Raw genomic sequence first — 22,462 nt, 5'->3', positions numbered from 1 at the left:
ACAGTGAAAAGCTTTTGTTGCACGTTAACCAGTCAGCGGAGAGAGCACACATGATTGCAATCGGGCGTCCAAGGTGATCAGGGGATACATGATCAGGGGATTAGGTTTAGTGCAAGGTGAAGTCCGATCAAAGATAGTCCGACGGTCTCCAATGAGATAGGACTTTCTTTGTTGTTGCTTGGGACTTGAGTCTTAAAGTTATAGAGTCGATCAGCATGGAAACAGGCCCTTCGGCCCATTATTAATGTTAGGTTTTGATGGATTTGGTAGCAGGTGGTTTCTCCAGGTAAGGCATCCTGCCAACAAGGGAGCAGATGTCATAGAGCATGGAAACAGGTTCCTTCGGCCCAGCATGCCCATGCCGTTGATGATGCCGGTTCCAAGCCAGTCCTATTTGTCCGCAAAGGTATTGAAAAGAAGGCGGCAACTATCATCAGGGATCCCCACCATCCGGAGATTGGCTAATAAACCTCATAATTCGCTAATGGAAAATACTTTTTCTTTTTCTATACGTCAACTGATGCGCCAGGAACGTCTGTACCTTTTGCACACCTTTGATTAGGTTTTTTTCTATGTACCTTTTCATGTCTCTTGTTTCCCTTTCCCCTGCCACTCACTCTGAAGAAGGGTCTCGACCCGAAACGTCACCTATTCCTTTTCTCCAGAGATGCTGCCTGACCCGCACGAGGAGAGGTCGGGAGACCACGTGCCAATTTCCATTATATAGCCAATAGACAATAGGTGCAGGAGGAGGCCATTCAGGCCTTCGAGCCAGCACCGCCATTCAATGTGATCATGGCTGATCATTCTCAATCAGTACCCCGTTCCTGCCTTCTCCCCATACCCCCTGACTCCGCTAAACTTAAGAGCTCTATCTAGCTCTCTCTTGAATGCTTGGAAAGAACTGTAGATGCTGTTTTAAAATGAAGACAGACACAAAATGCTGCAGTAACTCAGCAGGACAGGCAGCAACTCTGGAGAGAAGGAATGGCTGACGTTTCGGTTCGCCTATCTCCAGAGATGCTGCCTGTCCTGCTGAGTTACTCCAGAGATGCTGCCTGTCCTGCTGAGTTACTCCAGCATTTTGTGACTTTTGCTAATTTTCATTGGTGAGTCGGTGGAGGACTTCAAATTCCTGGGCATTAACATCTCGGGTGACAGGTCATGGGCCGAGCACATGGATATAATAATTAAAAAAAGGCATGCCAGCACTTCTACTTTCTTATAAGTTTAAAGAGAATTGGTATGTCCCTGACTACTCAAGCAGAACCTTCCTGATGTACCCTCTAAAGTATCCTGTCTAGTTGTGTCTTGGCTTTGGGTGGCGGTTCCAACACACAGGAATTCTAGAAGTGGCTTGGTGGCGCAGCGGTAGAGTTGCTGCCTTACTGTGCCAGAGACCCAGCTTTGATCCTGAGAATGGGTGTTGTCTGTACGGAGTTTGTACGTTCCTCCCGTGACCTGCGTGGGTTTTCTCCCTTCCCCCCCCACATTCTGTGGCATGCAGCTTTGTGTGTTAATTGCCCCCAGTGTGTGGGACAGAACTAGTGTGTGGAGATCGCTGGTCAGCGTGGGTTCGCTGGGCCGAAGGGTCTATTTCCACATTGTACCTCCAAATGAAACATATTATAAGTAGATAACTGCAGATGCTGGTACAAATCGAAGGTATTTATTCACAAAATGCTGGAGTAACTCAGCAGGTCAGGCAGCATCTCGGGAGAGAAGGAATGGGTGACGTTTCAGGTCGAGACCCTTCTTCAGTCTGAAGAAGGGTCTCGACCCGAAACGTCACCCATTCCTTCTCTCCCGAGATGCTGCCTGACCTGCTGAGTTACTCCAGCATTTTGTGAATAAATATATTATAATGTCCAATACCATTCAACCTGTCCAATCCAGAAACGAGAGATATGGAAGGGTAAGGTGTGAAAACAGGAGATCAAAGGGGACGAAGGTAAAAGGGAAATGTAGAATAGATCATTGCCGGCTCGGGGAAGGTGACAACGAGGCATTCAATGTAAAAATTTAATCAGGACGGTCAAATTGGGATGGGGGATGGATGGAGAGAGAGGGAAAGCGTGGGCTACTTGAAGTTCGAGAAGTCAATATTCATACCGCTGGGATGTAAGCCGCCCAAGCGAATATTGGTATCTTGGCACACGTGACAATGATAAGCCGACACCAACAGCGGTTTCCTAAGACTGAGTATCCAAATTGTCAATGTCTGTTCACTTTACCTCATGTGCGATTCTGGAATTTTGAGGGATTGCATAATCGGGGGGAAAAAATGCACCTTGATGTGCAGGAACCTGCAGATTTCAGGGAAATGTAGAATGTGCATCAAGTGAAGCATTCACTCCTATACTTCCTGATTTATGTGAACTACTTAGAGGTTAGCGGAGGCAGTAAAAGTTGAGATGAGTTATGACCAATAGAAAAACACTTCATAATCCTGAAAAGTTGGCCTGGAAGTGACATTTGGCAGGCAAACGTTATGTTTATATGATATTATGTTACTTTAATGAAGACCACAAAATGTTTGAAATAATTGAGTTAACCTTGCCATTAAAAATGTCGAGTCGTGGAATGTTGTGCAAACCTGTTAACCCTTTATCTACTGGTAACAACAGCAGAGTTTTCAATTTTTAGATTACATTTAACCAAATTGTTATTTTATTCCCTTAAAAATAGATATTCAGGAACTTTTAATAGTCGACCACCTTGGAACCATCACCATTCTATGATGTCCCCGATGTCTTAGTTTCTAGGTTCTTAATTTCTTAGGTTCTTGGACAGAGCAGTTGCCCTCCCAAGCTGTAATGCATCCGGTCTGTGTGCCATCCATGTTATTGGACTTTGCAGTACGTTTAGCTTAGTGATACAACGTGGAAACAGGCCTTTTGGCCCACCAAAGATAGGCACAAAACCTCTGGAGTAACTCGGCAGGACAAGCAGCATCTCTGGAGAGAAGGTATAGGTCAGAATCTCGACCCGAAACGTTACCCATTCCTTCTCTCCAGAGACGCTGCCCGTCCCGCTGAGTTACTCCAGCATTTTGTGTCCATCTTCGGTTTAAACCAGCATCTGCAGTTCCTTCCTACACCTATTGGTCCACGCCGACCAGCGATCCCCATACACTAGTTCTACCCGACACAAGCGACAATTTACACTTTTAATAGTGTTTAGCACGACAGTCATTTTTTCATGTAGTCGCGGTAACTACGTTTTTGTGATTTGTTTCCTGAACCTTCACCCCCTCTCCACTATTCTAGCCACCGCATGAGATGTTTGCTATTCCTTGTTTCTTACTCTGGAACGTGAAGCCCAGATTTATCGGGACAGTCAAATATGTTCCTTTTGGTAAAAGAACACAGGGCTGTGCAGTGGCACAGCAGAGGAGCTGCTGCCTTACAGCGCCAGAGACCTAGGTTCGATCCCAACTACGGGTGATGTCTGTACGGAGGTCGTACGTTCTCCCTGTAACCGTGTGGGTTTTCTCCGGGTGCTCCGGTTTCCTCCCACACTCCAAAGACGTACAGGTTTGTAGGTGGAAGTTGGGCACAAAATGATGGAGTAACTCAGTGGGTCAGGCAGCATTTTTCTGTCTGGAGAAAAGGAATAGGTCACGTTTCAGGTTGAGACCCTTCTTCAAACTCACTTGTAGGTTAATTGACTTTGATAAAATTGCAAATTCTCCCTAGTGGCTGGTCGGCACAGACTCGGTGGGCCGAAGGGCCTGTTTCCGCACAATATACAGTACAGTACAGATATATGGATGGCACGGTGGCATAGCGGTAGAGTTGCTGCCTTACAGCAAATGCAGCAACGGAGACCCGGGTTCGATCCCGACTACGGGCGCTGTCTGCACGGAGTTTGTACGTTCTCCCCGTGACCTGCGTGGGTTTTCACTGAGATCGTCGGTTTCCTCCCACACTCCAAAGAGGTGCAGTTTTGTAGGTTAATTGGCTTGGTAAATGTTTTAAAAAATTGTCCCTAGTGGGTGTAGGATAGTGTTAATGTACGGGGATCGCCAGGCGGCGCGGACCCGGTGGGCCGCTAGGGCCTGTTTTCCGTGCTGTATCTCTAAACTAAACTAAACTAAACCGAATCTCTAAAGTCTAAAGAGACAAAGAAGTGCTGGAGTAACTCAGCCGGTCAGGCAGCACTTCGGGAGATCGTGGATAGGTGACGATTCGGGTCAAGACTCTCTCATGCTGCTGGCCCCAGTCGGCACAGTACACCTTAGAACAGAGATGAGGAAAAACATTTTCAGTCAGAGAGTTGTTAATCTGTGGAATTCTCTGCCTCAGAAGGCAGTGGAGGCCAATTCTCTGAATACATTCAAGAGAGAGCTAGATAGAGCTCTTAAGGATAGCGGAGTCAGGGGGTATGGGGAGAAGGCAGGAACGGGGTACTGATTGAGAATGATCACATTGAATGGCGGTGCTGGCTCGAAGGGCCGAATGGCCTCCTCCTGCACCTATTGTCTATTGTCTATTGTAGCCATGAAGTGGCGTGTGGAATGTATGGCCCTTTGCTTATCCTTGCTCACTGCCTTCCAGACGTCGATGAATGCGACAATGACTACAACGGTGGCTGCGTTCACGAATGCATCAACATCCCCGGCAACTACAGGTGCACGTGCTACGATGGCTTCATGTTGGCGCATGACGGTCACAATTGCCTGGGTAAGTCGTATCACTTCCTTAAAAGAAAGTCCAATAATGCTGCAGTTAACAGCATTTACTGTGATTCTTGTCCAATTTTGTTCACCAAGTGAACGGAAAAAGAAATCCGTTTTTTTTATTTTGCCTACCATTCATTCCCCAATGGAACAAATATATTTAGCAAACTGCGCATTGCTTAAACCTGAAGGCATTCAATGCATGTGATGTTATCAGCAACCGTCCATTTTACTGTCATGAATGTGCAGGTTTGTTTGTCTTTATATGATTTTTATGTGGTGAATCTCTGGAATTCTTTGCCACAGAAAGCTGTGGAGGCCAATTGATATTTTTAAGGCAGAGATAGATAGATTCTTGATTAGTACAGGTGTCAAAGGTTTTGGGGGGAAGGCAGGAGAATGGGGTTAGGAGGGAGAGATAGATCAGCCATGATTGAGTAGACTTGATGGGCCAAAAGGCCTAATTCTACTCCAATTCATTATTCCAACCAAACCCGGTGGAGTTGCTGCCTTACAGCGAATGCAGCGCCGGAGACTCAGGTTCGATCCTGACTACGGGCGCCGTCTGCACGGAGTTTGTACGTTCTCCCCGTGACCTGCGTGGGTTTTCTCCGAGATCTTCGGTTTCCTCCCACACTCCAAAGACGTACAGGTTTGTAGGTTAATTGGCTGGGTAAATGTAAAAATTGTTCCTAGTGGGTGTAGGATAGTGTTAATGTGCAGGGATCGCTGGGCGACGCAGACTCGGTGGGCCGAAGGGCCTGTTTCCGCGCTGTATCTCTAAATCTAAAAATCTAAAAACTAAATCTAAAAAAAAATTCTAAAAAATCAAACAGTAATATTTTTATAGTCTTTATTTATGGTGCCCTGTTCACACATTGCCTTCGGTACAATTGGCTTTGGTAAAATAGTCCCCAGTGTGCAGGCTAGTGTTTAGTGCACGGGGTGATTGGTAGTCGGTGCTGACTTGGTGGGCCGAAGGGCCTGTTTCCGCACTATATCTCTAAAAGTCTAAAAATAAGAATAGATTTGTATGAAAACAAATTTATTATGAATGTGTTCTTCAGTTGGAGTTGACTTGCCTCTTAGCAATGACTGCGTTCAAAAGCATCTTCATGGCTGTGGGAACATTTGAGAGCATGAAAAGAACGATATAAATATGATTTCCACTTCCTTCCAAGTACTTGTCAGAAGAGTAGCATGATTAACGATGATCTAGCCTCAGAAATGTACCTTCATTTCCTTCTCCTAGCTTTCTTCCTTAACCTCAGACACTCAAGTTAAGGGCTTGCAGGTCAGGGATTTATACATTTTTAGTTTAGGTTAGAAACACAGCGCCAAAACGGCCCTTCGGCCCATCGAGTCTGCGCCGACCAGCGATCCACGCACATCAACACTGTCCTACACACACTAGGGACAATTTACATTATACCAAGCCAATTAACCTACAAGCTTGTGCGTCTTGGGAGTGTGGGAGGAAACCGAAGGTCTTTCGAAGATCTATCGCAGAAAACCACGTGGTCACAGGGAGAACGTACAAACTCCGTACAGGCAAGCACCTGTGGTCAGGATCGAACCCAGGTCTCTGATTACTCCGGCACCCTGACTTTCTTCGTTTCGTGAGGCTCAGCATCTGCCTCAAAACGTTTGGAGGACAATCGGGAAAAATTGTGGGGAAAAAGCATGCTTTTTTTTCCCACATTGTTTTGCTCCCATTCTCAACTTGAAAGACCTCAACGGCCAGTCTGATCTTGACAATACACAGAGTTCCACACTGAGAGAGTCTGAAGAAGGGTCTCGACCCGAAACGTCGCCCATTCCTTCTCTCCAGAGCTGCTGCCTGTCCCGCTGAGTTGCTCCAGCATTTTGTGTCTATCCGCACATCAGGAGCGAATCAGGTGCTGCAGTTGATTTGTCTTTTCCTCACTCAAAGAAGTAATTATTCTTTCTGAGCTCTTCTTGTCTGAGAAGACTGGTGAACTCCACACAGACAGTTGAACGCAGGACCGTTGTAGTCCCACAGTTCAGCTTCTTGTTCAATATCTCCACACGACAACCTTTCACAACACAGCGGCATCATTACATCATGGTGTCTGTATGTTTACTGACGTGATAAGAAATCTTGGGAAAATGTCCTTTCTGCACAACCCAGCCCATGAAAGGAAATGGGTTTTGGGTGAAGACTAATGTTTTGTCCCACAGCAAAATATACCTAAATAAGTCATACGAAAATAAGGTTCTGTGTTCGGTTGATGAAAGATATTAGCTTCCCTTCAGGCCCAAAATATCTGACACACCACTCTTTAAAAAAAAATACCTTTATGCAACTTGTCCTTGTCGAATACTGCTTAAGACATAGGAGCAGAATTAGGCCATTCAGCCCATCAAGTCTACCCTGCCATTCGATCATGGCTGATCTATTTCCCCCTCTCAATAGACAATAGACAATAGGTGCAGGAGTAGGCCATTCGGCCCTTCGAGCCAGAACCGCCATTCAATGTGATCATGGCTGATCATTCACAATCAGTACACCGTTCCTGCCTTCTCCTCATATCCCTTGACTCCACTGTCTTTAAGAGCTCTATATAGAACTCTCTCTCAACCCCATCCTCCCTGTAAGCTTTCACGCCCTTATTAATCAAGAATCTATCAATCTCCACCTTAGAAATACCCATTGTCTTGGCCTCCACAGCCGTCTGTGGCAATGAATTCCACAGATTCACCACTCTCTGACTAAGGACATCCCTCCTCATCTGCATTTTGAGGGGACGAGCTTTTATTCTGGGGTTGTGCACTCTGGGCCTTGAGTCCCCCATGGCTGGAGAAATCCTTTGCACATCCTCTCTCTGCAGGCCTTTCATTATTCAGCCGGTGTCAAAGCGATCTCCCCTTAACCTCTTAAACTCCAGCGAGTATAGGCCCAGGACCGTCAAATGCTCCTCGTACATTAACCCAATCATCCCCGGAATTGTCAACCCTCTCCCGAGCCAGCACATCCTTCCAAAACACACATGGAGCCCAAAGCTGCTCACAATATTCCAAATGTAGCCTGACCAGATCCTGATCAAAGAAAGCACCAGCGTTATATCCTCAGCATCTCCACGCATGAAGATGGATTTATGACTGAAAAAACAGCAGTGGCAGTGGCAGTTGTTAAACCCCACACTCCCTGGAGGTCCAGGATTATTGAGTGCACTAGGTGGTAGTTTACAGAGATTTGTATTGAGCCCAATACTCTTGAGAAATAGAGCTCCACCTAGAGCTTCCAACTAGAGCTACCACCTAGAGCTTCTACCTAGAGCTCCCACCTAGAGCTTCCAACTAGAGCTACCACCTAGAGCTTCCACCTAGAGCTCCACCTAGAGCTTCCACCTGGAGCTCCACCTAGAGCTTCCACCTAGAGCTTCCACCTAGAGCTATCACCTGGACTTCCACCTAGAGCTATCACCTGGAGTTCCACCTAGAGCTTCCACCTTGAGCGCCACCTAGAGCTCCAACTAGAGCTTCCACCTAGAGCTTCCACCTAGAACTTCCACCTAGAGCTTCCATCTAGAGCTCCACCTAGAGCTCCACCTAGAGCTTCCACCTGGAGCTCCACCTAGAGCTTCCACCTAGAGCTTCCACCTAGAGTACCACCTAGAGCTCCACCTAGAGTTTCCACCTGGAGCTACCACCTAGACCTTCCACCTAGAGCTTCCACCTAGACGTAGCATTATGGAAATGTGAATGTGAAGATTGCCAGCGTGTTCTACTCTGGGTAATTCTGGATCGGCTCCAACTCTACAAAAATGGATAAAACTGAGCACGTGGGTCTAATTTCTAGGTTTAGGTTTTTTCTCACTTCTGAGTGAAGAGGTCATCATAAGATGGTCGGAGATGCTGCCTGATCTGCTGATTCCCATTCTGTGTCTTTTTAAAAAAAAGATCTTAAAAGTTCACGAGGTCATAAGTGACAGGAGCAGAATTAGGGCCATTCGGCCCATCGTAGGGTGACCGTAGAGTGTCCAAGGGTTAAAGTCTGCTCAAGAGCTACCACCTGGTGCTACCACCTGGAGCTACCACCTAGAGTTACCACCTAGAGCTTCCACCTAGAGCTTCCACCTGGAGCTTCCACCTAGAGCTTCCACCTAGAGCTTCCACCTGGAGCTCCACCTAGAGCTCCACCTAGAGCTACCACCTAGAGCTACCACCTAGAGGTAGCATTGTGGAAATGTGAATGTGAAGATTGCCAGCGTGTTCTACTCTGGGTAATTCTGGATAGGCTCCAACTCTACAAAAATTGATAAAACTGAGCTCGTGGGTCTAATTTCTAGGTTTAGGTTTTTTCTCACTTCTGAGTGAAGAGGTCATCATAAGATGGTTGGAGATGCTGCCTGATCTGCTGATTCCCATTCTGTGTCTTTTTAAAAAAAGATTTGAAAAGTTCACGAGGTCATAAGTGACAGGAGCAGAATTAGGGCCATTCAGTCCATCGAGTCTACTCCGCCATTCAATCATGGCTGGTCTACCTCTCCCTCCTGACCCCATTCTCCTGCCTTCTCCCCACAAACCCCTGACACCCGTACTGATCAAGAATCTGTCTATCCATCTCTGCCTTAAATATATCCACTGACTTGGCCTCCCGTGACAAAGGATTCCACAGATTCACCACCCTCTGACTAAAGGCATTGGCAACAATCTAACGTTTCCCAGTACAGATTTGCTGGTGTCTTTATCTCAATCCGCCGACTGAAGAGACCTTTGTTTACGTGCCAGTTAAGAAGTTGTCAAAGCTTTGCGAAAACAACATCTGGGTGAAGCTCCAGATTCCGCTCCGCAAACGAACAGAGGACTGACTGTATTAATAATAACGGGTTGCAAAGATACAAACAGGAGCCTTTCCTCTCGAAACCAAGGCTTTCGGACTGTCTTGGGGTGGGAGGGGGGACGGGGGGGACGGGGGTCTCAAAGAAACCTGACCGAATAATGAAAGGCCCACGTAGAGTGGATGTGGAGAGAGTGGGGTTTGCACTAGTGGGAGAGTCTAGGACTAGAGGCCACAGCTGCAGAATGAAAGGATGTACCTTCAGGAAGGGGATGAGGTGAAATATCTTTAGATTGTGAATCTATGGAGTTCATTGCCACAGACGGCTGTGGAGGCCGAGCCATTTGGTAATTTTAAAGAAGAGATTGATAGTTTCTGGATTAGGAAGGGCGTGAATGGTTATGGGGAGAAGGCAGGGTAAACGGGGTTGAGAGGGGGAAATGGATCAGCCATGATCGAATGGTGGAGCAGTCTCAATGGGCAGAATGGTCGAATTCTGCTCCTATGTCTTATGTTCTAACATCTCTTTATGTGCCTCGGTGCTTTTGTTGTGATTTTGTCGTGATTTTGTTGCCCTTGGTGTTTATTTTAGTTGACCAAATGATTCAGATTTAGATTTAGAGATACAGCGCGGAAACAGGGCCTTCGGCCCACCGGGTCCGCGCCGCCCAGCGATCCCCGCGCATTAACACTATCCTACACCCGCTAGGAACGATTTTTACATTTGCCCAGCCAATTAACCTACAAACCTGTACGTCTTTGGAGTGTGGGAGGAAACTGAAGATCTCGGAGAAAACCCATGCAGGTCACGGGGAGAACGTACAAACTCCGTACAGACGGCGCCCGTAGTCAGGATCGAATCTGAGTCTCCGGCGCTGCATTCGCTGTAAGGCAGCAACTCTACCGTTGTGCCACCACAGTGATGGATTCCTCTGTCTGGGAATAATTAAAGTAAGATATAGAGGACAATTTTAAATTGGTCAGGTAATGATATTTGGTGGAGTTGGATACAATGCCACTTACCTGCTCCATCTTGGGTGTCCCGCCCCTAAGATATGCACTATTCATGTGACATATTAGTCACAGTAAGAAACATAGAAACATAGGTGCAGGAGTAGGCCATTCGGCCCTTCGAGCCAGCGCCGCCATTCAATATGATCATAGCTGCCTGCCCCCGTTCCTGCTTTCTCCCCATAATCCCATGAATTTTTTTTTAGACTTTTTAGATTTTAGAGATACAGTGCAGAAACAGGCCCTTCGGCCCACCGGGTCCGCGCCGCCCAGGGATCCCCACACATTAACACTATCCTACACCCACTAGGGACAATTTTTACATTTGCCCAGCCAATTAACCTACAAACCTGTACGTCTTTGGAGTGTGGGAGGAAACCGAAGATCTCGGAGAAAACCCACGCAGGTCATGGGGAGAACGTACAAACTCCGTACAGACGGCGCCCGTAGTCAGGATCGAACCTGAGTCTCCGGCGCTGCATTCGCTGTAAGGCAGCAACTCTACCGCTGCGCCACCGTGCCGCCCTATCTGTTACTGTCTCCTGCATCTCCTCTTTTCCAGCTTTCTCCACACCCCTGCCCGACCACAATCAGTCCGTCCCAACCCTTAGCATCGCCTATCCATGTTCTCCAGAGGTGCTGGCTGACCTGCTCAGTTGCTCCAGCGCTTTGTGTCTACGGTGGTAAACCGGCATCTACAGTTCCTTGTTAATTATATTATCATTTATTGCTCCACTGCCTTGCTCAGTGAGTGTGCCAATGTGCCTGGGAATTTGCCTGAGAGCGGTCCTGAGCTATTATCTTCCACGTCGGAGACCCTCAGACTATCTCTGATCGCACTTTACAGGACTTTATCCTGCACTGAACGTTGTTCACGTCATTCCCTTTATCATGTACACTGTGGGCTGCTCGATTGTCATCATATATTGTCCTTCCCCTGCCTGGTTAGCACGTTACAAAAATCGGCACGGTGGCGCAGCGGTAGAGTTGCTGCCTTACAGCGAATGCAGCGCCGGACACTCAGGTTCGATCCCGACTACGGGCGCCGTCTGTACGGGGTTTGTACGTTCTCCCCGTGACCTGCGTGGGTTTTCTCCGAGATCTTCGGTCTCCTCCCACACTCCAAAGACGTACAGGTATGTAGGTTAATTGGCTGGGCAAATGTAAAAATTGTCCCTACTGTGTGTAAGATAGTGTTTGTGTGCGGGGATCGCTGGGCGGCGCGGACTCGGTGGGCCGAAGGGCCTGTTTCCGCGCTGTATCTCTAAATCTAAATCTAAAAAGCTTTTCACTGTACCTCGGTACATGTGGCAATAAACCAAACTAAACTAAAAAAAAATTGATGAAGCCATATCCACTATAGAAGCAAATTTTGTTTAGTTAGAGGTACAGTCACCGAGTCCGCACCGACCAGCGATCCCCGGACATGCACAGTATCCTACACTCACTAGGGACAATTTTACATTTATACCAAGCGAATTATCCTACAATCCTGTACGTTTTTGGAGTGTGGGAGGAAACCGAAGATCTCGGAGAAAACCCACGCAGGTCACGGGTAGAACGTACAAACTCCGTATAGACAGCACCCGTAGTCGGGATCGAACCCGGGTTTCTGGCGCTGTGAGCTGTTAGAAGGATGAGAGGGGATCTTATTGAAACATATAAGATAATTAGGGGATTAGACACATTAGAGGCAGGATGTTGGGGGAGTCCAGAACAAGGGGCCATAGTTTAAGAATAAGGGGTAGGCCATTTAGAACGGAGATGAGGAAGAACTTTTTCAGTCAGAGAGTGGTGAAGGTGTGGAATTCTCTGCCTCAGAAGGCAGTGGAGGCCAATTCGTTGGATGCTTTCAAGAGAGAGCTGGATAGAGCTCTTAAGGATAGCGGAGTGAGGGGGTATGGGGAGAAGGCAGGAACGGGGTACTGATTGAGAGTGATCAGCCATGATCGTATTGAATGGCAGTGCTGGCTCGAAGGGCTGAATGGCCTACTCCTGCACCCATTGTCTATTGTCTATTGTAAGGCAGCAACTCTACCACTGAGCCACCGTGCCTTAGGGACTCTTTCTTAACGATGCTTTTATCAGCGTCGTTAGGAAAGGCTAGGCTGATATTTTGCCTGGATGTTCAGCTCTCTTATGTAGCGCTGTTGTTAAGCATTGTGACCTTTTGCACTGACCATTGTGCGTGAAACTTGGATCCATCGAGGTTTGTCAATACTTTATGCAAAGTCACATTCAGATATTAATTATTTTACAACTGCATTCCCACCCTTTTAGAAATACTGAGCATCAATTCAAAAAAATTTGGGGGGAATTTGTTTTTTTAAAATCTATTTTTCACTTAATATCACAAGTTTACGAGTAGATTTATCAGAACTCGAAGGGAGCTTAGACCACTAAATGGCACAATTTAATGTAAAAGGCCCTTTCTGCTTTCACTGACAACATTGAGTTAGATTGCCTAATAGATTGATCCACTAAATGGCGTCTTTAATCCGACCTTCTAATGGAAGGGCAGTTCCAAGTAAAATCGACCACCAAGGGCCAGTGTCACTCCGCGTACAATGAGTAATTCCTTGCAGGTTTCAAAGATGGATGGGTAGTTTTATTGACAAGAAATGAAAACAAAATCCACAGCTTTCGAATTGTAGGCTCAGCTCATAAATGCAAAGGCAACTCTGTAAGTGGCTAAGGCTGGCCCTCAGGACATCAACCGCAGGCTCTGGAGTCAAACTTCAAGGGCACAGACGAGCAAGTGATTTTCTTGCCTTGTTACGAGGGTGTAGGAAGTCGTTGCATCAACTTCCAGATGCTTAATGTCAACAAATTGCCGCACTAATTGGTTTAAGATTGCATTGTCAGGGGCTTGATTAAAGAAGCCTATTGTACTCTCCTGTTTCTTTTGGTTTGAACATTTATTTTCCTTTTTGCCCGGGACAGCTGCATACAGTTTGTTGATAATTTTGGACGTCTTTGATGATTCTCTCATTCTCTCTCTCATTCTCTCTCTCATTCTCTCTCTCATTCTCTCTCTCATTCTCTCTCTCATTCTCTCTCTCATTCTCTCTCTCATTCTCTCTCTCATTCTCTCTCTCATTCTCTCTCTCATTCTCTCTCTCTCTCTCTCTCTCTCTCTCTCTCTCTCTCTCTCTCTCTCTCTCTCTCTCTCTCTCTCTCTCTCTCTCTCTCTCTCTCTCTCTCTCTCTCTCTCTCTCTTTTTGTGCTGTTTGAATTATTGCCTGCCTGAGTATTCGTGTACCTTGCTGCCCAGCGGGAGATCCTAAATTGAACATGAAACAGACCATTTTTGAACTGGTAACTGAGTCCGTTTCAATCCTTTACCTTTTTGGGATTTCTAAACATTGAAAGATTTGATCTGCATTCATGGCTCAGAGTAAAAAAGCACTTTGCTCTTTTCAAGCGTTATTGGCAGCGACCCTCCCGTTCTGCATTTGCTTCCTGTACCAACCGGGCAGAGGGCATAGATTTATTTATTTTCCTTGGAGGTTGTTCTGGTCAATTGCTGTGCATAATATGGAAAGGACAGGCGGGAAGGAAAATGTTTCATAAGATCATGAGATCAAAAGTGATAGGAGTAGAATCAGGCCATTCGGCCCATCAAGTCTGCTCTACCATTCAATCACGGCCAATCTATCTTTCCTAACCCCATTCTCCTGCCTTCTCCCCGTAACCCCTGACACCCGTACTAATCAAAAGTCTAACTATCTCTGCCTTAAATTTTAAACATTTAACAAGGATCTCTGATTTTAGTTTCAATTCCTCTCTTGGCTTTTTCATTTAGAACCTTATTTGGACATAGAGACTTGTGAATATATATTTACGATTTTGTGAATTTTAAACTTGGCACATTGATCTAAGCTTTAAAGTTCTTCAGACTGCAGACTTATCTTGGTCTTAAAGGCTAGTTTAGTTTACTTTAGAGATACAGCGCGGAAACAGTCCCTTCTGCCCACCGAGTCCACACCGACCAGCGATCCCCGCACACTAACACTATCCTACACGCACTAGGGATAATTTTACATTTATACCAAGCCAATTAACCTACTAACCTGTACATCTTCGGAGTGTGGGAGGAAACCGAAAATCTCGGAGAAAACCCACGCAGGTCACGGGGAGAACGTACAAACCCAGTACAGACGGAGCCCGTAGTCGGGATCGAACCCGGGTCCCCGGTGCTGCAAGCGCTGTAAGGCAGCAACTCTACCACTGCACCCCCAATGTTATGCGACAGTCGAGAGGAACTGAGACCCAAGCTGCCAGTTTGTTGTGTACATCCATTTAGTAAGTGATTGTTCGACAACTAAAGTGGCACGGTGGCGCAGTGGTAGAGTTGCTGCCTCACAGCGCCAGAGACCCGGGTTCCATCCTGTCTACAGCTGCTGACTGTATGGAGTTTGTACGTTCTCCCCGGGTTAGTTTTCTCCAGGTGCTCCGGGTTTCCTCTCACGTTCATGCAGGTTTTGTACGTTAATTGACTTGTAAATTGTTTCCAGTGTGTAGGATAGAACTAGTGTGGACGGGGTGATTGATGGTCAGCGTGGACTTGGTGGGCTGAAGGGCCTGTTTCCACGCTATATCTCTAAACTAAACAAGTCAGGAGCCCTCCTTGGTTAGTCAGCTTGACCCCAGTTACAACAACGTGGCTGATTCTGAACTACCCCTGGAGTTGCCCCAGTGAGCAACTGGGATGCATCATCGCCCCCTGGAGGTGAGAAGTACAGGTTGTCGTTGGCAGAAGTGGACATAGCCATAGTTTAGCCATAGTTTAGTTTAGAGGTACAGCAAGGCAACAGGCCTTTCTGCCCACCGAGTCCGCGCCGACCATCGATCCCCACACACTCGCATTATCCCACACACTAGGGACAACTTTACCTTTTTACCAAAGCCAATTAACCTACAAAGCTGTACGTCTTTGGAGTTGTGGGAGGAAACCGGAGCACTCATCAAGAGTGCTATCATTAAGCGCTCTATCTAACTCTCTCGGATGCTTTCAAGAGAGAGTTAGATAGAGCTCTTAATGAAAGCGGAGTCAGGGGGTATGGGGAGAGGGCAGGAATGGGGTACTGAATGATCAGCCACGATCACATTGAATGGCATTGCTGGCTCGAAGGGCCGAACGACCTCCTCCTGCACCTATTGTCTATTGTCACCCGGAGAAAACCCACGCGATCGCAGGGGGAACGTACAAACTCCGTACAGACAGCACCCGTCGTCAGGATGGAACCCGGGCCTCTGGCGCTGTGAGGCAGCAACTCTACCGCTGCGCCACCACATTTCTTTCTTTCTTCGTGTTAGATTTTGTCATGTTACTGAAATTTCCAAAAGCCAGAGTCGTCATCGGCTTAGTCAAATAAACAGCCTCACAAATAAACCGCTCCATAAATGAAAACAACTTGCGGAAAATTGACCACGTCAAAGAAAAGTCGCGTGGACCCTCGGGGCAATCCGAAACATTTTGCAGCCAAGCGGTTTTTCCCCCCCTAAAATAGGAAATGGAAATGACACTTAAGGCAGCTCACAATGACCCATCAGATGACTCATCCATGTTGGTGGAAGGATAAATATTGGCCAAAGCACACGGAACAAACTCCACAACTCCTTTTTGAAACAGCACCCAGCTATCTATCGTCACCACTTGGAAAAAGTGGACAGGGCTTTTCATTTGAAGCCACGAGGAACTGCAGGTGCAAAACACCATGTGTTGATCTGGTCAGGAGGGAGGGGATGGACAGGTGACGTTTCAGTCGGGACCCTTGTTCAGAAGTCTGAGTACCAGAGTACCAAGTCTGAAGAAGGGTCTCGACCCGAAACGTCACCCATTCCTTCTCTCCTGAGAAGCTGCCTGACCCGCTGAGTTACTCTAGCATTTTGTGTCTACCCTCGATTTTAACCAACATCTGCAGTTTTGTTTCCTACGTATTGAGTTTGAGTTCACCCTACTGTCAAGTGTACCGAGGTACAGTGAAAAGCTTTTGTTGCGTGCTCACCAGTCAGCGGAAAGACAATAAATGATTACAATCGAGCCGTCCACAGTAGACAGATACGTGAAAAATGTGAATCTCATCAATAACGTTTAGTGCAAGATAAATCCAGTAAAGTCTGATTAAAGATAGTCCCAGGGTCTCCAATCAGGTCGGTATTAGTTCAGCACTGCTCTCTGGTTGTGGTAGGATGGTTCAATTGCCTGATAACAGCTGGGAAGAAACTGTCCCTGAAGCTGGAGGTGTGCATTTTCACACTTCTGTACCTTTTGCCAGATGGGAGAGGGGAGAAGGGCGGCACGGTGGCGCAGCGGTAGATTTGCTGCCTTACAGCGAATGCAGCGCCGGAGACTCAGGTTCGATCCTGACTACGGGCGCCATCTGTACAGAGTTTGTACGTTCTCCCCATGACCTGCGTGGGTTTTCTCCGAGATCTTCGGTTTCCTCCCACACTCCAAAAGACGTACAGGTATGTAGGTTAATTGACTGGGTAATATGTAAAAATTGTCCCTAGTGGGTGCAGGATAGTGTTAGTGTGCGGGGATCGCTGGGCGGCGCGGACTCGGTGGGCCAAAGGGCCTGTTTCCGCGCTGTATCTCTAAATCTAAATCTAAAACAAGAGTGAGTGGCCGGGTTGCGACTCGTCCTTGATTATGCTGCTGGCCTTGCCGAGGCAGGTGCAAAGGGTAGATGGAGTCAATGGAAGGGAAGTTGGTTTGTGTGATGGTCTGGGCCGCGTCCACAGTTCTCTGCATTTGCTCTGTGTCTTGACCACAGAAAATAGGACCAATATACATTAAACGCTCGTTATAATGGACCATAGGTGAGGGGGGGCGGTCCATTATTGCCGATTGTCTGCTATAACAGAGAGTGATATATTGGTATTTCATGTCTAGAGACACAACAATAAAATCTAGGCTGAGCAAGAACTGAACTGACAGAGGTGCCTTTTTTCACCTGAGCTACAAAAAGCTCCCAACGACTCGACGCAGCAATAGATTAGCAATTGACTTGGAGAGAAGGAAGCAACCTAAAAGAAGTAGAGCTCGTTTAGTTGAGAGATACAGGGCGGAAACAGGCCCTTCAGGCCACCGAGTCCACGCCGACCAGCGATCCCCGCACACTAACACTATCCTACACGCACACTCGGGACAATTAGCCTACAAACCCTGCACACCTTTGGAGTGTGGGAGGTGACGGAAGATCTCGGAGAAAACCCACGCAGGTCACGGGGAGAGAACGTACAAACTCCGTGCAGACACCACCCGTGGTCAGGATCGAACCCGGGTCATTGGCGCGGTAAAGTGGCAACTCTACCGCTGCGCCACCGTACCGTCCATTTGGGAATGGAAAACCTCAGACCTTTTCAGTAGGTAATTCAGCAGTAATGTTGAAAGGCTGGAGCAATTAGGCTTGTATACACTGGAATTTAGAAGGATGAGGGGGGATCTTATTGAAACATATAAGATAATTAGGGGATTGGACACGTTAGAGGCAGGAAACATGTTCCCAATGTTGGGGGAGTCCAGAACAAGGGGCCACAGTTTAAGAATAAGGGGTAGGCCATTTAGAACGGAGATGAGGAAGAACTTTTTCAGTCAGAGAGTGGTGAAGGTGTGGAATTCTCTGCCTCAGAAGGCAGTGGAGGCCAGTTCGTTGGATGCTTTCAAGAAAGAGCTGGATAGAGCTCTTAAGGATAGCGGAGTGAGGGGGTATGGGGAGAAGGCAGGAACGGGGTACTGATTGAGAGTGATCAGCCATGATCGCATTGAATGGCGGTGCTGGCTCGAAGGGCTGAATGGCCTACTCCTGCACCTATTGTCTATTGTCTATTGTCTATTGTCTAATCTACTCCCCCACTTCATTTGGAGAGCTGTCTCCAGCATTAGCAATAGTTAAACGCTGAAGGGTTTAATAACCTCCAGATGGGCAGGGTGTGCAGATCAATTTGAAACAGTTGTGCATTGTCCATGTAAAAGCATAACGTGGACAGAGGATTGACTCCACTCGGCACAGTCATAATTATTGTTTCTATGTCAGCCCATGGCCTGGTCGTTTTCATTGCTACCCTCAAAGCACTTGTTGAATTAATAATTAATCCAAGCCTTTGGCGTGCTTCATCAGTTAAATCGCATCCTCATTCCCAGAGATCTGTTTTTAAAAGTTTATTATTGCGATTACATTTTTAGTTTTAGCCTGGTTTGGAGCTGCAGCGTGGAAACAGGCTCTTTGGCCCGCTGAGTCCGCACCGACTACCAATTACCCCCTGCACTAGTTCTTTCCAATACACTTGGGGCAATTTACAGAAGCCTGTCAACCTACAAACTCGCACGTCCTTGGAGTGTGGGAGGAATCCGGAGCACCCGGACAAAACCCACACAGACAGCAGCCGTAGTCAGGGTCAAACTCAGGTCTCTGGCACTATAAGGCAGAAACTCTATTGCTATTCCACTGTGCCACCCAAAATGAAAACATTCCACCAGAGAAGTAGTCTTGTTAGTTCTACATCTCCTTGATCATCGCTGCTTTGATCTTTCGTTTTCACACCTCAACCTTCCATATCTCCAGTCTCCCCCTCCTCTGACTCTGTCTGAAGAAGGGCCTCAATAGACAATAGACAATAGGTGCAGGAGGAGGCCATTCAGCCCTTCGAGCCAGCACCGCCATTCAATGTGATCACGGCTGATCATTCTCAATCAGTACCCCGTTCCTGCCCTCTCCCCATACCCCCTGACTCCGCTATCCTCAAGAGCTCTATCTAGCTCTCTCTTGAATGCATTCAGAGAATTGGCCTCCACTGCCTTCTGAGGCAGAGGATTCCACAATTCCGTCTCGACCCGAAACGTCACCTATTCCTCAACTCCAGAGATGCTGCCTGTCCCGCTGAATTACTCCCGGTTTATGTGTCCCGTGAGTTACTCCAGCGTTTTGTGTCTATCTTCGGTGTAAATCAGCATCTGCAGTACCTCCCAGCACTCATAATGAGTGCTTCTAAGTAATTCTGCACATGTTGGGACTTCTCCACATAAGTGTTGGGCATTCTCTAATACCCTGCCACAGGGCTAATTCTTCAAATATTAATCTGGACACAGAGTGTCTATCAACTGTCGGGAGCATCAGGATCAAGCCTAATCCTGCTCCTGTCAAATAGACACCCAGCTGAAGGGAACTGTCTGCTGATCAGAACCCAGCAACAATACACTGATTTATTATTCCCTCCTTAAGCAAGTCATCCTGAGACAACCTCCAATTTCCAGCTAAAACCAACAAATCCGGCACTAATCTGTAATCTTACCTCTCTGCAATATTCACAGCAGATGAGATGGGTCCATCTCATCAGGCTGCTGAACGGCCCTTCCGTATTCTAGGGTTCTGTCCCATTCACCTCTACCCCATTGCGGACTTTGGCACTTTGTCCATGGAACCGGTGCGCGGCAATGCCGAGAATTGTGGATGCAGCCCAGACCATCACACAAACCAACCTCCCTTCCATTGACTCCATCTACACCTCACACTGCCTCGGCAAGGCCAGCAGCACAATTAAGGACCAGTCGCACCTTGACCACTCCCTCTTCTCCCCTCTCCCATCGGGCAAAAGGGTCTAGAAGTGTTAAAACGCACACCTCCAGATTCAGGGACAGTTTCTTCCCAGCCGTTATCAGGCGACTGAACCATCCTACCACAACCAGAGAGCAGTGCTGAACTACTATCTACCTCATTGGTGACCTTCGGACTATCTTTGATTGGACTCTACTGGCTTTACCTTGCACAAAATGTTATTCTCTTATCGTGCACCTCTACTCTGTGGACAGCTCGATTGTAATCATGTATTGTCTTTCCGCTGGCTGATTAGCACGCAACAAAAGCTTTTCACTGTACAATAAGCGTGACTATAAGCCGATAAACTAAACGAACTATGTTCCTCATCCTGTATTTTCACCCTTCACTCTATTTATTGTACGAGTTCATCTTGATTCAATGATGCTTTATAGTCAGGTGTACCGAGGTACAGTGAAATGCTTTGTGGCGCAGCGGTAGAGTTGCTGCCTTACAGCGAATGCAGCACCGGAGACTCAGGTTCGATCCTGACTACATGCGCCGTCTGTACGGAGTTTGTACGTTCTCCCCGTGACCTGGGTGGGTTTTCTCTGAGATCTTCGGTTTCCTCCCACACTCCAAAGACGTGCAGGTTTGTAGGTTAATTGACTGGGCAAATGTAAAAATTGTCCCTAGTGTGTGTAGGATAGTGTTAATGTACGGGGATCGCTGGGCGGCGCGGACTCGGTGGGTCGAAGGGCCTGTTTCCGCGCTGTATCTCTAAACTAAAAATCTAAATCTAAATCTAAAACCTGGTAAGATCATGCAGCAGACCTCACCTAGTTAGTACACAAATGTCGCCACGTTTTGGCACTGACAAGTCACAAACGTTACAATACATGAATGTATTCACGTTTGGTACACACTGATCAGCCAAAACATTATGGCCACCTGCCTAATATGCTGTTGGTCCTCCGTGTGCAGCCCCATACGCAGCAGGGTGCGATGCACTGTGTATTGTGACACATTCCTCCCGTGACCACCATTAAATTTTTCTGTGACTTGTGCCACAGTAGACCTTCTGTCGGTTCGGACCAGACTGGATAGCCTGACCCACTGAATTCCTCTAGCACTTTGAATTTGCTTGATATATCTGTACCATGATCAAAGATTGGCAACAACATCTTGAATTTTAAGCTGTATCTTATGGGATACATTTTATCCTGTTTCTTATTAAGAATCTCCAGTTTAATAACAAGTACTACTCCAGAGTTCAATTTAATTGGAAAGTGAAAGCTACATTTTGTCACTGCTAGTGATGTGTTTTTTAAATAGCTAAGATGTAAAACAAAGATGCATGTTTTCAGAGCGATGCATGTTGTGAGAGTTTCCTCCCACATTCCAAAGATGCACAGATTTGTAGGTTAATTGGCCTCTGAAAAATCGCCTCTAATGTGCAGGGAGCGGATGAGAAAGTGGGATAATATAAGACTGGTGTGAACGGCTGGTCGATGGTAAGCATTGACTCAGTGGGCCGAATGGCCTGCTTCCATGCTGCATTTCTAACCTAAAGTAAGCAACGCCAAACACAGGCAGGTGGGACTAGAGTAGATGGGTCATGTTGGTCGTTGTGAGCAAGTTGGGCCAAAGGGCCTGTTTCCACTCTCTATGACTCTCTAAACAAAGCTAAGCAAAAACAATGTGAAGGAAGGAACTGCAGGTGCTGGCTTACACCTAAGATAGACATAAAATGCTGGAGGAACCCCGCAGGACAGGCAACATCTCTGGATAGAAGGAATGTGTGATGTTTCGGGTCGACACCCAAACCTCAGACTGTCTGAAGAAGAGTCTCGACCCGAAACATCACCTGTTCCTTCTCTCCAGAGGTACTGCCTGTCCCGCTGAGTTACTCCAGCATGTTGTGTCTATCGTAAGCAAAAACAATGCAGGGAATGAATGAAATAATCATTTGCCATTGCCTGGTCTTTGTAGATGGAAGAAAATTAGTTTGCGTGTAAGCCGCCTTGAGGGAAGAGGCTCAGATGACAGTCTGGACCACAAGAACAATCCTCACACGCAGTTGCTCTAAAATCAACTTGAAATTATATTTTAACAAATATTACAAGTTAAAATTAAAAGAGAACGAACAGGAAATCATAAGTTCAGAGCTGTAATCTAAATGAAAGGATTTCAATGCATCATAGCGATCATAACAAAGCTTTTGCGAGTTTAATAATAGCCATTAACAGCCCAAGCCCATAAGGGATTCATTTTTTACCATTTCACATCTGTCAAGGCCGGATTTTATTATATGCTTTGGTTTGGTCTATTGCACTGTAAATAAATTATTTCCAGGGCTGGTATAATTATCACCAATTCTATCCAGCTGGTTATAATTTACTCCCCAATTCCACAGGATAGTGT

General features: G+C 46.8%; 1 protein-coding gene across 3 annotated transcripts in view; it reads left to right on the top strand.

Moving 5' to 3' along the window:
• scube1 (signal peptide, CUB domain, EGF-like 1) overlaps positions 1-22,462 on the top strand; it is a 208,764-nt gene that overhangs the window by 22,061 nt on the left and 164,241 nt on the right. For all 3 annotated transcript variants that reach the window (XM_078416899.1, XM_078416897.1, XM_078416898.1), the window contains exon 3: positions 4,560-4,685. In XM_078416899.1, the coding sequence (XP_078273025.1) occupies positions 4,560-4,685 (126 nt within the window). The remainder of the gene's footprint in view (positions 1-4,559; positions 4,686-22,462) is intronic.

Source organism: Rhinoraja longicauda, chromosome 20 (genome assembly GCF_053455715.1).
Source record: "Rhinoraja longicauda isolate Sanriku21f chromosome 20, sRhiLon1.1, whole genome shotgun sequence".
Taxonomy (NCBI): domain Eukaryota; kingdom Metazoa; phylum Chordata; class Chondrichthyes; order Rajiformes; family Arhynchobatidae; genus Rhinoraja; species Rhinoraja longicauda.
Note: the sequence above shows the minus strand (reverse complement) of the source record. Positions and strands in the feature narration are given on the sequence as shown.